Here is a 16,215-nt window from a genome sequence, read left to right on the forward strand (position 1 = left end):
TCATTTTGCATTTTTATTATTGAACCAATCTGATGGGTCTATAATGGTATCTCAGAGTTATTTTGATTAGCATTTACTACTTAATTATGATTTAGAGCATTTTATATAGTTCTATATAACTTTGATTTCTTCATTTAAAAACTTTCATATTTTTGACCATTCATCAATTGGGGAATGGCTCATATTCCTATATATTTGATGACATTCTTTGTGTATTTTAGACAGGAGATCTGTATTTGATAAACTGTGTATAAAATTTCACCAAATTATTGCTTTTCTTCTAATCTTGGTTACATTATTTTAATTTGTACCAAACCTCTTTTTTAATTTCATGTATTTAAAAATTTCATTTTACATCTCAAAATTTTTTCTTCCTCTTGTTTATTTATTAATTCTTATGTTATCCATGAATCTCATAGGTGATATGTTCCCTATTCTTCTCATTTGTTTGTAATATTTTCCTTTATACCTCAGGCATGTATCATTTTGGATATTATCCTTCTAAATGGTATAAGCTGTTGGTCTATATCTAAATTCTGTCAGACTGTTTTCAAGTCTTCCCAACAATTTTTACCAATTAGAAAATTCTTATTCCCAAAACTTGATTCTTTACTTTTGTTAAATGCAAGATCACTGCAATCTTTTACAACTCTTTGTTGTATGTCTGTTTCATTCTATTGATCTATTTTTCTACTTCTTAGCCAATACCAGATAGTTTTGATAATTAGTAGTAGTGGTAGTCTCTCGGTTACCAAGAATGACAATTGTCTTTGTGCATTGTCATATATTGATGTACCCTCATGTGGCTTTGAAGTCCAAAGGCTGAGGCGCACAGTGTGTGGCACATGGGGCCTGGGACGCCAGTTGTTACAGGAGGTGTGGTTGTGGCCTGGTGTCGGTGTTCACGCGCAACGGCAAGACGTCGACATCGCTCATCTTCAAAGGTGGTGGCGGCATGGTGAATGTGGGTTCTCCAGCTGCTTCTGTCAGAGGCAGCGCGTTCTAGTTGCTTTGGTGTAATGCCAGCCCACTTCAGGTTGGACTTTAGCTGATCCTTGAATCTTTTCTTTGGTCAGCCTTGTTTCCTGAGTCCAGCTGACAGTTCACCATAGAATACCTGTCTTGGTATTCACTGTGGGTCCATGTGGACAACGTGTCCAGACCATCGTAGCTGGGTTTTGGGGACCATGACTTTGATGCTGGTGGCTTTGCTGATACAAAAAACCACAAACAATTTTTCAGTGCCCTCAAGACTGTCTATGGGCCATTAAAACCCACCACCACTCCCTTGCTATCCTCTGAAGGTGACACTCTCATAAAAGATAAAAAAAGGCATCAGCAACAGGTGGAAAGAACACTTCAGTCAGCTTCTCAACCGACCCTCTCCAGTCGACCAAAGTGCCCTTGACCAGATCCCCCAAAACCGCACCAATGAACAACTTGATGTCCCTCCTTCAATAGAGGAAATCCAAAAAGCTATTAAACAAATGAGTGCAGGCAAGGCACCCAGTAAAGATGGGATCCCAACCGAGGTGTACAAGGCCTTAAATGGAAAGGTGCTCCAGGCATTCCACATAGTGCTGACCAGCATATGGGAAGAGGAAGACATGCCCCCAGAACTCAGAGATGCCTCCATCGTAGCCCTATACAAGAGCAAACGCTCACGAGCAGCCTGTGACAACTACAGAGGCATCTCACTACTCTCCACTGCTGGAAAGATCCTCACCCATGTTATACTCAATAGACTCCTGTCTTCTGTTTCAGAGCAGAACCTGCCTGAATCACAATGTGGCTTCCGACCAGATCACAGCACCATCATGGTCTTCACGGTGAGGCAAATGCAGGAAAAATGCCTTGAGCAGAACCTAAGTCTCTACATTGTCTTCATAGACCTGATGAAGGCGTTCGACACAGTGAACAGGGACGCATTGTGGGTGATCCTCAGCAAGCTCGGTTGCCCAGCAAAATTCGTCAAACTGATCCAGCTCTTTCATGTCGACATGACAGGGGAAGTCGATCGCTTCAACATCTCCAATGGTGTGAAACAAGGCTGTGTCCTCGCTCTGGTACTATTCAACCAATACTTCACCCAAGTATTACGGCATGCTGTGATGGATCTAGACCTGGGCATCTACATCAAATACCGACTGGATGGCTCACTATTTGACCTTCGCTGCCTGACTGCAAAAACAAAGACAACAGAGAGACTCATCCTGGAAGCTCTCTTAGCAGATGACTGTGCTCTCATGGCCCACCAAGAAAATCATCTCCAAACCATTGTGGACAGGTTCTCCACCACAACAAAACTGTTTGGCCTGACTATCATCCTCAGCAAAACAGAGGTGCTGTTCCAACCTGCACCAGGGAGGCCAACTAACCAGCCATGCATTACAATCGACAGCACGCAGCTTTCTAACGTCAACACTTTCAAGTTCCTGGGCAGCACCATCACCAACAACGGGTCCCTAGACCACGAGATTAATGCCAGGATCCAAAAGGCCAGCCAGGCACTTGGGCGGCTGAGCTGCAAAGACTTCCAACACAGAGGTGTAAGCACTGCAACGAAGCTCAAAGTGTACAACGCAGTGGTCCTCAGCTCGCTCCTCTACGGTTGTGAGACATGGACACTATACCGGAAGCACATGAAACAGCTGGAGCAATTCCACCAACACTCTCTCCGGTCAATCATGAGGATCAGATGGCAGGACCGAATCACCAACCAGGAAGTCCTCGACAGAGCCAATTTTTATAATTACTGCTTTGTAATATAGTTCAAAATCTGATACTCTTCGAGTTCCTTCCTTTACATTTTTCATTCATTCCCTTGATATTGTTTGAGCTTTTGGTTTTCCAAATGAATTTTGTTGTTATTTTTTCTAGTTTAATAAAATATTTTGGTAATTTAATTGGGATGGCATTGAATAAAATTGATTAGATATGATAATTATTTTATTTATTTTGACTCTGCCCACTTATGAATGATTAATAAATTCCCAAATATTTAACTCTAAATTTATTTGTATATAATGTTTTAAAATTATGTTCATGTAGTCTTGGGTTTGTTCTAGAAGATATACACCTAGGAATTTTATTCTATCTGTTTATTTTAAATAGGCAATCTCTTCTTGTAAGACAGTGTTAGTAGAAATGAGAGTGATTTATGTGGGTTTATATTATATCCTTCTAATTTACTAAAATTATTGAAACTAACTTTTAGTCGAATCTCTAGGTTTACATTTGAATATATATTATACTATGTAAATAATTTGTTACATTTGACCATTCTGATTGCTTCAGTTTCTTTCTCTTCTCTTGTTGCTATTGCTAGCATTTCTAAGACAATATTAAATAGTATTGGTGATAATGAGCATCCTTATTTCAGTGCTGATCTTATAGGGCAAGTTCCTAACCCATCCCTATTTTAGATAATGTTTGCTGTTAGTTTTAAATATATACTGCTTATCATTCAAAGAAAAAATCCATTATTCCTATATTTTCATATGAGGTGATCTGGCCTATTCCACCATCTTCCCACAATGTAGTAATTTTGATCAACATCTATTGAAAATTTACTACTATAAATTTAAAAATCTTGGTTGTTGGTATTAACAGCAAGAAAGCATGGCATAACAGTGCAGAATTTACTTTCTAGTTGTGTTTTTTCCCCAAGAAACCAGGATGTTTCTTACCCCACCAAACAAGAGCACAAAATTTAGATCATAAGTCCCAGGATTGCCAGTTAGCCAATAGTTCCTGGCTTGGTAACAGCCCTGCCCTCGGGCACCAGGAAATGAATACTTCTCCTCTCTTTCAGCTCCATTCCTTTCTGAGGAACATCCAGTTTAACAACAGTGCTGGTGAGCAAGTGTTTTTGGATGACACAAGAAGTTCTGAGGCTCAATATGACATTATGAACTATTTGTTTTATCTAAATGAGACTGAACTTCTGGTGAAAGTAGGACAGTTTATCCCTGGTGCTCCACTTGGTCAGGATTTCACCATTTCTACGGAGGCCATAGTGTGGGGCTGGCTTGAGTCAAAGGTCAGAAACATTTATTATATCATCTACATATCATGCCTTATGGATTTTGAAATTTTGCATAACTGTTAGTGGCAGTCTCTTGGTGACCAAGAATGACAATAACTGTTAGTTATTCATTGATGCATATTCAGATTTTACAGAGAAAGGTCTCCTATTCCTTCCAAAAAATCTTCAGGAATAAATAGAAGGCAGTCAATCCAGCTGATATTCCCAAATTGTGCAATATTTCATGTGCTACCTTTCATCAAAGCATCCATTGACTTGACTTTAGCTTAAGTGAAGTCATTCAGTCATCCTAAAGTCCTGCCTAATGAATCCAAATAATAATTTTCACTGATTGAGTTTGTAAAATTAACTACATTTCCGAGTATCATCAAAACAATTTGATGTACCAAATTGTATTTACCAATTACTGTAAGATTTGCTGTTGCTCTCTATTGAAAAAAATCAATTCCATCGCAGACTTTGCCTCTCGGTGCCTTTCCTCTTATATGGACAAAGATGAAATGTATATATTTGAGGTCAGTAGCCTACCATGATTTCAACAATAAAGTTGTTGCAATGAACCAGATTACATGTGCAGTTATAGAATGTTATGCCTGAAAGAGATCTTTAAGTCCAACGGTCCCTTATTTCAGAAGAAGAATCTGAAACCCAAGGCCGAACAGTCATTCAGTCAATCACATAGCTAACTGATGATTGGGGATAAAATTAAATCTCTTAAATATAGTATATGGGCATCCTATTGCATATGTTCATTGGTTTACAGGCCAGGGATAAGACCCATTGTGTTCTACAAAATAAGAATTCTTTGTCTCCAGAATTATATCAATAATCTACTTTGCTATCCCAGACACTTCAAATACTTCCTTTTTTTTTTTTACCCCTGTTCAGGTTCCCCATGCTGTGTGCACTAATAGCTGTGGCCCTGGATTCAGGAAAATTCCAAGAGAGGGAAAACCCATCTGCTGCTTTGACTGTTCTCTATGCCCAGAGGGGGAGGTTTCCAAACAAATGAGTAAGTATTTGAAAGGACTTCCTCTAAAAAAAAAAAAAGGAATTAAAATATAAAAGATTGGCCTAGGAAAGGGCTCTTGAGTTCACATAAAAGACATGGAGCCCCAAGAAGCACTGATTTATTATTATTTTTTATTAAAATTATTTTGTTTGATTTTCAAGTGCCATATACTGTGGAATGGGGAGGAGAATCAGCTAGATGAATATGTAGGATCAATAAATCTAGAGCTGGAAGGAATCTCAGGAATCATCTAGTTCAACTCCCTCATTTGACCAATCAGGGAACTAAGGTCTAAGGTGTTTAAGTGTCACACAGCAAGTATCAGAGTTGGGATCTCAATCCAGGTTCCCGGAGACAAACCAGGGTTTTTTCTATTGTATTATGACATAGTGAATAGATCAGTGAACCTGAAGATAGGAAAACTTTTCCATCCCATTTAACATATTTATTAGTTGTGTCTCCCTGGGTGAAACATAATTTCCCTGGGTCTTAGTTTCTCCACATTTATATAATAGAATTAGACTAGATGACCTAAGAGAATGATGATGAACCTTTTAGAGACAGGTTGCCCAAACTGTCACCTTCATGCTGTATGTGAGCCACCCCTCTACCCCAGACAGGGGAGGGAGGAATTGCTCTCATTGGGATGCTGGGCAAAGGAGTGGGTGATGTGAGAAATGTCCTCAGTATCTGTGGAGAGGGGGAGGGGAACAGCCCCCTCTGGCATGGATACCATAGGTTCACCAACACAGGCTTAAAAGGTCCCTTCTAACTTGCCTCCTCTATGAACACTAAAATGAAGATAGAGATGTTCAAAGGGTGTAAGGATTTTAATTGCATGAATGCTTCAGAAGAAATTTTAGATGAAAGTGGGATTGAAAGAGGTCATCTTAGGTGAAAGAGATTCATCCATACAGAAAGATGGCAATAGAGAAAGAAAATTCAAGCCTGAGAATGTATTGCTATGGGTGATGGATTAATTTAGGCTGAATTTTGAAAACTGATGAGATAATAAGCTGAGGAAGAGAAACAGAATCTGAATGGGTAATTAATTAATAGTATTACAAATTATAATAGCACTAATTAAAACAACTACTAACATTTATATTGCACTTACTATATGCCAGATATTGTGTTAAGCACTTTATAGATATGACCTTATTTGATCTTAATAACAACTCAGTGAGGAATTTTCCTCAATTAAAGATAAGAAAAGCGAGGCAAACAAAGGTAAAGTGATTTTCCCAGAGTCACATAGCTAATGCATCCCAATGTAAGATCTGAACTCAGTTCTACCTGGCTCTAGACCCAGCACTTTATCCACTGCAATATCTAGCGGGGTAGCACAGACAGAGTAGTAATAGACAAGGAGTTAGTGGTTGAAGGAAGGATTATGGTTGGTTGTACTGAAGTATGATGTAAAGTATGTGTATGGAATTGAATTTTGATTTGATATAAGATAGGGCCCAATATTTGAGATCTCTAAACATAATTTGGGTTTCAGCTCTACACTTTAGTATACAAAAATCCCTACAGAAGTAAATTAACAATGAAAATCCCCTTTGTGTGCAACTAAATATTGGATGAATAATAGACTATGAAATTCAGGACAGGTCTTAGATGTCATTGAACTAGAGAAGGATATAGAAAGTTTTTCAATGCCTCCAATATAGTCACAAATGCAGAGGTACTGCTAGGAACTGATATGCATAATAGAGTAATGTGGACCAAATAAGAAGCCTTTGGATTAGCTTCATGTACAAGCCAAGACAGAAACTTGAGAATTATTCATTTTAAGTATGGAGGAAAGTGCTATGACTTAGCATCAGACCCAGGCTGATACAGAAGACATATAAAAGCTTGTTTATTTCTCTATTGAAAGATTATTTTTAAAAGATAATCTAAGGCTGGGAGCATACTGATGGCTTGGCCATCACCTTAGCTGGCTGTAGTGCCTTAGAACCTGGGACTATAACTAAAGAGTTCTGCCCTACGAAGACACATTCTTCTAATCAGTGAATCTCAATGAATAGCAAGTCAGTCTAAAGAGGTGAACTATAGAATTTGATACCAGAGTAAAGCTCAGTGATAATACACACAGTGGAGATGCCCAAGAGCAGTCAGTGGAGCAATACCCAGAGTAGATATGGGCCAGTAGCAACCATGAAAGCTCATGTGGCTATGCCCCAAGGCATCCATTTGTTATTTTCCAGATACAAATCCTCCTCCACTGTGATGGAGTATGCTCTTAATTCTACTGCACTCTGATATATTCTTCCAAAAGACAGAAAAGGGAAAAGACTGAGTCTGTGCTCTGATTCAGTTTTAAAGGCTAGCAGAAAAGGGAGGTCAAAATAGTCCTAAACAGTCAAGTCATCAACAACTGAATCCTATCATACATAAGGTTCCAAGGTGTGCATCCATGCCTTTCCTCAAAACTGTTAGTCAAAACCATCAAAAGCTCAACAGGAAATTCTCTTCAATACTAAATATACTTCATGTTCCAAGTATCGAAGCTGAGACTCGAAATAACTAAGCAGTGGTGAAGTTGATATTAGAAAATCCAGATAATATGGGGGGGCTTGGATTTGAATCTTAGTTCTTCAAAATTCTACTTGTGTGACTTTTGGCAAAATATTTAGTTTTCATTTACTTCAGTGTAAAAGTAGGGGGGTGGACAACACGCAACCCAACTCTGGAAACAAAAAGACTAGCCAGAGGGATTGTCTCCATTTCCTAGATCTGAGGATATGAAGCTATTAAACATGAAACAATAGGATCATTCTTTTTCCCTGCAGATATGAAACACTGTACAAAGTGCCCAGAGGATGCGTATCCAAACAAAAAGAGGGATCGCTGCCTCCCCAAAGCCATTACCTTCCTGGATATCACAGAACCTCTGGGAATGGCTCTCGCCTGTGTGGCTCTTTTCTTCTCTGTGCTGACAGCTCTGATTCTTTGGGTTTTTGTGAAGTTCCGTGTCACCCCCATTGTCAAAGCCAATAACCAGACCCTCAGCTACACTCTCCTCATCTCCCTCACCTTCTGTTTCCTCTGCTCCCTGCTCTTCATTGGCCGTCCCACTGCAGCCACCTGCCTCCTTCGGCAAACTATATTTGGGGTAGTGTTCACTGTAGCTGTTTCTTCCATTTTAGCAAAAACCATTCTGGTAGTTCTGGCTTTTAAAGTCACGATACCAGCGAGCAGGGGCAGGGTATGGTTGCAACCTAGAGTGTCCAACTGTGTTGTACTCCTTTGCTCTGGGGTTCAAGTGATTCTTTGTGGCAGTTGGCTGGGAATGTCTCCCCCATTCCCAGACACAGACACACATTCCCAACCCAATCAGATTATCATTGAATGTAATGAAGGCTCTGTCCTTGGTTTCTACAGTGTCTTGGGCTACATTGGCTTCCTAGCACTGGGAAGCTTCACCGTAGCTTTCCTGGCTAGGAACCTGCCTGACACGTTCAATGAAGCCAAGTTCATCACCTTCAGCATGCTGGTGTTCTGCAGTGTGTGGGTCTCCTTCCTGCCTGCATACCAGAGCACCAAAGGCAAAGCCATGGTGGTGGTGGAGATCTTCTCCATCCTGGCCTCCAGTGCTGGCTTACTGGGCTGCATCTTTATCCCCAAATGTTATGTGATCTTGCTGAGGCCAAATGAGAACAATCAGGAATTCATAAGGAAGAAATCAGATTGCAAGAGTGGAAAACATTCTTCAAGATTGTCCCAGGGCCAAAGATTGCACAAGGCCAAAGAGATACCTGAAGAATGACCTTGATCATTCTGGGATAGCTATTTTTCACTAACACTGTCTTACCTACTTTATATATCCCCTTGATTTTTCTCCCCATTTCTCTAGTTTTGTCAGTGGGAGAATCATGTTAAATCCATTTATATTGTGATTGTGAAAATATTCCTCTTAACTTTCTGACTTTTGTACACTTAATGCTCACTTGAGTATTCCTGATTTCATTCCTCCATTTCATTAGCAACCATCATTGTTAAGACCCTCTACAGCTCCAGCCTGGATGACTGAGTCAATTAATTCACCAAAAAACCATTTATTTTTGTTATTTGTTCATTGTAGTTATATCTGACTCTGCATGATCCCATTTGAGGTTTTCTTCCCAAAGATACTGCAGTGATTTGCCATTTCTTCCTCCAAGTCATTTTCCAGATGAGGAAACAGTGGCAAACAGGCTTAAGTCCCTTCCTCAAGGTCCCATAGCTAGTAAGTGCCTGAGAAAATATTTGAACTTATGATTTTGATATAAATATTTGATAAAAATATTTGAACTTACTCTATCTAATAGCAGGCCTATCATTCTGAGCCACCATTTATTAAGTAAATCTACTGTGTTCAATCAAACATTTATTAAGCACCTGCAGTGTGCCAGATCCTGTGCAAACTACTGGGTGTGCAAAAGAGGCAGAAGGCAATCCCTGTTCTCAAGGGGCTCAAACTCTAATGCAGGAGAGAATTAAGCAAACAATTAAGGATAAACAAGCTATTGACAATATGAATAGGAAGTGATTCTTAAAAGGTAAGGCGCTAGAATTTAAAACGCCTTCCTATACTAGGTGGGAGTTTAGTTGGGATTTAAAGGAAGCCAGAGAAGTTAAAGGTTGAAGTAGAAAAAAGAAAGTTTCAAATCATGGGGAGCAGACAGAGAAATTTGAGTATCTTGTTGTGCATCAGCCAAGATCCCAGTGCCACTAGACTGAAGAGTATGTGTCAAGGAGTGGGGTACAAGAAGGCAGAAAAGGCAGGAGAAAGCTGGCTTGTGAAGATCTTTACTGGTAGCTTTCTGGAGAAACTCAAGACAAGCATAAGCCAAAATATGCTATTGCAATAATCCAGGTGTGAAATGTTGAAGGCTGGTACTATAGGGCTACAGAGAAGAGAAGGGAGGTATTGCACAGGTAAAGTCAGCAGGCCATGAAAACAGATTGCCTTTGGGAGTTGAGTTATTGAGGAATCCCAAATAACTCCTAGGTTAAAAACCGCAGGTACTATAAGGATGAATTTACCCACAAAAGTAATCAAGAAATTAAGAGTAAGGGAGAGAGTCGAGGGAAAGATAATGAATTCTGATGTGGACATATTAAGTTAAAATGTCTAATGGAAATCCATTTTAAGAAATCTAAAAGGCAGCTAGAGATATGAGATTGGAATTCAGAAGAAATTATGAAGGAGGATAAACAGATTTGAAAATTATCAGCAAAAAGATGGTCATTAAATTCATGGCAGTTTATGAGAACATCAAGTAAAACTGCAAAGTGAGGGAGAAAAGAGGGCCCGGACAGAACTCTGCCTGACACATAATTAGAGGTCATGATCTAAAGGAGAATCCATCAAGGGAGACACAAAGAGATGTCAGACAGGAAAAAAAGAACCAGAAAACAGTGGTGTCCTGCAATCTAAAAAATAACAATAGAGAGTGCTAGATCAAGTCTTATCAAGTCTTGGATGTCATTTAACTAGAAAAATGGCAGTGGTTTGCTAGGTCCTCCACCTAGTTCAAACTTGTGTTGATTCAATCAAAAGGTAGCCAAGGGAGTTAATCCTGTCTTCACAATCTAGTGAGGTACTAAGTAGGGGTACTTAAGTAAGTGTTAATCAAAGTTTTAACTCCAACAAGGCAAAGAGAATAAAGGATTCCCTTTCAACAAGTGTAAACTCAGAATGGAAAAAGAACCAAGCATCTTCCTTTCACACACTGCAGCTACCAACCTCCTTCAACAAACTTCAGTTGGGGTTATATTCATTGTAGCTGTTTCTTCCATTGTAGCAAAAACCTCCGCAGTCATTCTGACATTCAAGGTTATAATATCAGGGAACAGGAAGAGGATTTGGCTACAACCTAAAGTATCTAACTGTGTTGAACTCCTTTGCTTTGGGGTTCAAGTGATTCTCTGTGGCATCTGACTGGAAATTTCCAACCCTTCCCCCTCCCTTTCCAGACACAAGTAAACATTCCCAACTCGATAAAATCATCATTGAATGTAATGAGGGCGCAGTCCTTGGTTTCTACAGTGTATTGGACTACATGAGCCTCTTAGCCCTGGTGAGCTTCATTGTGGCTTTTTTGGCCAGGAACCTGCCTAAGACTTTCAATGAAGCCAAGTTCATCACATTTAGCATGTTGGTGTTCTTCAGTGTGTGGGTCTCCTTCCTCCCCACATACCAGAGCACCAAGGGCAAAGCCAAGGTAGTTGTAGAGATCTTCTCCATCTTGGCATCCGGTGCTGAATTACTAAGTTATATCCTTATTCTCAAATGTTATATGATCTTGCTGAGATCAGATGAGAACATTCAGCAATGGATAAGAAAAGAGTCAGATTATGTTAATGAGAAGCATTAAGGAAAACTTAGTCAGAATTTCTTCACAAGATGGAAGAGGTACCTGAGAAATAGCCTGAATACCTCTGGGATGCCTACATTACACTGAATGGGAAAAACTGGAGTCATGTTTAGTTTGCATATTCCACTTTTGCTTCCATCCAATTTTTCTAGTTTTGTCAATGATAACACCCTGTGTAATCCCTTTATCTCATTATTTCAAAACTATTCCCAATCTTTCAGACTTTTTTACTCCATATTTACTGCTTGTTTGAGTCTTCTTGCTTTCGTTTCTCCATTTCTTTAGCCACCATCATTGTTAAGACCCTCAACACCTCCAGCCTGGATGACTGATACACCATTTGAATAAACATTTATTTTTGTTGTTCTGTCGTTTTGGTGGAGTCTGACTCTTTATAAATCCATTTGGTGTTTTCTTAGCAAAGATGTTGGAGTAGATTTCCATTTCCTTCTTCATTTTATTTCATAGATGGGAAAAAACTGAAGCAAATGTGGTTAAGTAACTTGCCCAGGATCACAAAATTATTAAGTAAGGCCATAACTGAAATTAATGAGATGAGGAATGCTGGCTGCAGAACTGGCTCTCAATCCAATTTGGACTCTTAATTAAGTCAATATACTATTTTAAACTAAACATTTATTAAGAACCTTTAATGTTCCAAGGACTGTGCCCCCCAGAGGGGGATTCATATTGTAGAAATGTTTTTTGAAACTAGCCCTCTTTCAGTGGGAAAGGACCACCTATACATCCTCTTGTAAAAAAGACTCAAATACAGGACTACAATCCCCACAAGGCTTTGCTCCACTTCCCCAAAATGCTTTGTAATCTCATGGGAATTCTGAGGTGGGCCGAGATCGAGGAAGGATTTAAGCTGGTGGCAAAGGTTTTTGGGGTGTGAATTTTAAAAGTCTCCATCTTGGTCTAGCACCCAAAAATTGTGCACACCCACACTACACGGCCATGCGCTAGTCAATGACAAATCAGAAATAACTAACTGCCCACCTGGGCTGTCCTAAGCCAAGCTAGAGCCAGCCATTGGATTTGTGAGACACAGGAAGTGAGGTAGGGAACAGCCTCTGAGATTCGCGGAACTTCCTGTGGAGAGAGCGAGGGGGGTTGGTGTTAGGAGCTTGGAGAGGGAGGACGCCCGCAGACAGCTTTCCTTCAGATCGGTCACGTGAGTTAAGGACTGATTCTTTCCACCTGGGCCTTTGGGCCTAAAACTCCCCCTGCCTTGGTCAGAGGTTGAGTAGCCTCTTTCCCTTTTCTCTTCTCTCCTTCTCTCCCTAACCCTTTCCCTACTCCCAGTGTGATTAAACCTCCATAAACCTCATTCTGACTTGAGTGTTTCATTTTAGGAATTTCATAAGTAAATTCCTTGGCGGCCATTGTTAAATATTATATAAATCTTGTAGCCACATTTGTAACCATTACTATATTATAACCTTCTCCCAGAAGCCTTAAATTTCCCCATTACAGTTTTGGCTAACCACTACGGGGAAAAAAGAACCTTATCAGTCTTCTGATCTCCTTACTATCACCTGGGAGAAATCCCACCCCGGCTACCCCCTCTGGCTCTTGGCCCTGCCTTAGTGCTTGGAAGGTTTCTAGAACCTCAATAAATTTCCTGAATTTTCTTGCCCTTTCACCCCACTTATTACTCACTCCGTCAGTCCTTTTACCAAATACCTTGGCTTAAAGACACAGCTGCCAGAACAGGTGAGTATAAAATACTTTTTTTCTCTTTTCCCTTTACCCCTTAAGTTAAATTGGGGTCAACAGGATTTTTTTTTCCTTCTCCTCTTTATCTCTCATTTCCATCTCCTTTTACTTTAAGGAGGTGGCTCAGTAGATTATAAGGCAGGCCAGACTTAGCTAATCAACTGATCAACAACGAGGAACCTCAGGAGAGGAAGCTCTTAGGAGCTCCTAGCCCGCAAAAAACAGCTGAATACAGCTAGGGAGCTAACTTAAAACCCATTTTTTTTTCTGTTTCCTGGCCTTTCTAGTCTTAAAAATTTAAGTGGGCTTTGCTCAAGGAAGATAGCACATGGTCCTAGCGGCTTTAGCCTGAGGGCCAAAGAAGATTGCTGGGACCCACCCACATACACTTTGTAAAGAAGGAGAATTTACAATACAATAGGCCCTTAGCCTGTATAGGGTTGTAGACTCAGAGCCACCTACTGTAAAAAGAAAAAGCCTGTGGAAAGTTTGCTGCTTTGCCCTGCTCCCCACTTGCTTTGTGAAATTACAAAATATACATATAAAAATGAGTACTATATTCTTTGACAATTATAAGGCAGCTGAAGAAGTAGGGGCATTGAGGAATGAAGGATACCTCCAAATTTTTATATTAATAGGTACTGTCATTTTTGTACTCCTCAATACTATATTTAGAGATGAAAAAATAAAAAAAATTGAGGATACAATAGAAAAAATTGAGGATAAAATAGGAAATATTGAGGATAAAATGGGAAATATGGAAGATAAAATAGGAAAAATTGAGGATAAAATGCAAGCCCAATTAGAAGATCTAAAAAGTTTCTTACAGGATCAATTGACAAACAACCACTCTACCAGAAATAGACCTGTTTCTGAACCTTTGAATGAGGAAATTTCCTTCCCTGAAATAGAGATGGAAAACACCTTTCCTATAGCCAAGTTAACAGACTGCTTCTCTCGTGTAGTGCAAATCTTGTCTGAATTTAATCCCCAAAACCCTTCCCCGGCAATCCCAGATTCTCATGTTCCTTCTCCTACAGAAAACCAAATTCCAATGCAAGAGAGATCTTGTCCCCCTAGAAAAACCTGTCCTTGTCAAACTGACCCACAGGTGCAAAATCCAACTAGAGGCCTGTTTCCTCTAAGAGAAGTACCTGAAATAGGACGAAATGGGGATGTGGTGACTTTAAGACATAGGATACCGTTTACTCCCCAAGAAATAAATGAATTTACACGAAATATTCCCACATATGAACAAGATCCTTTTCTAGTAACAAAAAAGATGGGAGACATATTTTTTCAGTATAATCCGTCTTACAAGGACGTTGAGAGCTTACTCCAGGCTTTTTTAAGTGAACGTGAAAAAAATAAAATAATTGCTCATGTCAACAAAACCAGGGGGCGTAATGCAGCACATTGGCCATCTCAGGATCCCGAATGGGACTATAACAATCCTGAGGATTATCTACAACTATACCATTGTAGAGAGGCCATCCTCACGTCCATGAAGGAATGTGCGGACAGTACAGATAAGTGGATGGAACTGGAAAAAATTAAGCAAAAGGAAAACGAAACACCCTCCAGATTTATGGACAGAATTATCGAGTTTGGGGACAGATACTTAGATTGGGACTTAACTAAAGAGAGTAGTATAAGACAAGTTAGAAGAATCTTTGTAAACAATTCTTGCAAAGCAATTAAGAATTATTTTAAAACACAATGCCCAAGATGGTCAGATATGGACCTTGAAGAATTGTGAAAAACAGCTATATATGTTTTAAAGGGAAACGAAGAAAAGGAGAAAGAAAATGATGATGACATGGAGGAAATGAAGAAAAAAATGAGATATTTAATAGATAGGATAACTAAATTAGAAAGTGGGCAGGGTAATGAACCAACGACAATTGCCCCTCTCCAGAAATCCAATTATCAATCCATTACTTGCCACTTCTGTGAGAAGAAGGGCCACAAAATGATGGAATGTAGAATCTTTCTTAAGATGATTGGAAGAAATACACAGTCTAATAATAGCTTTAGAAATAATAACTATAATGAATATAGAAATAAGAACTTTAGAAACCAGAATTATAGAAATAGGAATTGGGAAATCAATGACAATGCTCAAATTGAAGAAAATTTTAATGATAATACTCAACAATATATGAGAAATGGCGCTCGTCCAAAAATTACTCGAGGTACTAATGACTATCAGAGAGGTGCCCTTCAGGGGGGTGCCCAAGGAATATCCCAAACACAATGATGGTGCCCGGGGGGGGCTAGGGCACAGGAATCAGAGGATACAACCTTTGATTTCCCGGACCCTGATGTCCTACTACCCGTTGTCCCTATCCACTGCCCTCCCCATACTAATGAACCCCATGTTACCTTAAAGGTGGGTAACACCTATTATGATTGTCTATTAGACACCGGAGCTTCCTGGTCTGTATTAAAGAGAAAACCTGATTTACAATGTTATTCTATTGGCTCAGAGAATGTAATGGGAGTATCAGGAATAACCCAAAGAGTTAAAAGACTTCCTCCTAGAATGGTGTCTGTAGGACCCCTAGAGGTACAACACTCTTTCCTTTTGATGCCTGACTCCCCTTTAAATTTGCGGGGGAGGGACCTTCTATGCAAACTCAGAGCCACAATAACCTGCTCCCCAGATGGCTCATTATCATTAGAAGTACCAGAGGAATCTTTAAAATTACTCCCTGTACTTCTCTCGGAAAACCAGGACGCAAAAGAGCCTTCCATTTTCGAAATACCTAAAGATATACCTGAGTCTCTTTGGGCCACATCTTCTTCTGATGTAGGATTACTTAAATCTGCTGTTCCTGTGCAGATAAAAACTAAATCTAGCCCACCTCCTTCTATCCCTCAGTATCCCCTCTCAAAGGAGGCAATTGAGGGTATTACACCAGTTATTAACTCATTAATAGAACAGGGAATAATAATCCCTTGCAAATCTGAATACAACACGCCCATCCTACCAATTAAAAAACCAAAAAAAGGGCCCGATGGCAAGCACATCTATAGATTTATACAGGATCTAAGGGCAGTAA

The 16,215-nt window shown here is 39.6% G+C and overlaps 1 protein-coding gene and 1 pseudogene across 2 annotated transcripts in view; both read left to right on the forward strand.

Moving 5' to 3' along the window:
• VN2R537 (vomeronasal 2 receptor 537) overlaps nucleotides 1-9,297 on the forward strand; it is a 28,766-nt gene extending 19,469 nt beyond the window's left edge. The window contains exons 4-6 of one of the 2 annotated variants that reach the window (XM_007490574.3): nucleotides 3,815-4,042; nucleotides 4,937-5,060; nucleotides 7,859-9,297. In XM_007490574.3, coding sequence (XP_007490636.3) covers nucleotides 3,815-4,042; nucleotides 4,937-5,060; nucleotides 7,859-8,835 — 1,329 coding nt within the window. In that variant the 3' untranslated portion in view covers nucleotides 8,836-9,297. The remainder of the gene's footprint in view (nucleotides 1-3,814; nucleotides 4,043-4,936; nucleotides 5,061-7,858) is intronic. The other variant, NM_001099539.1, reaches the window with a different exon arrangement.
• On the forward strand, nucleotides 10,783-11,422 carry VN2R538P (vomeronasal 2 receptor 538 pseudogene; annotated as a pseudogene).

This window comes from Monodelphis domestica, chromosome 3 (genome assembly GCF_027887165.1).
Source record: "Monodelphis domestica isolate mMonDom1 chromosome 3, mMonDom1.pri, whole genome shotgun sequence".
Taxonomy (NCBI): Eukaryota; Metazoa; Chordata; class Mammalia; order Didelphimorphia; family Didelphidae; genus Monodelphis; species Monodelphis domestica.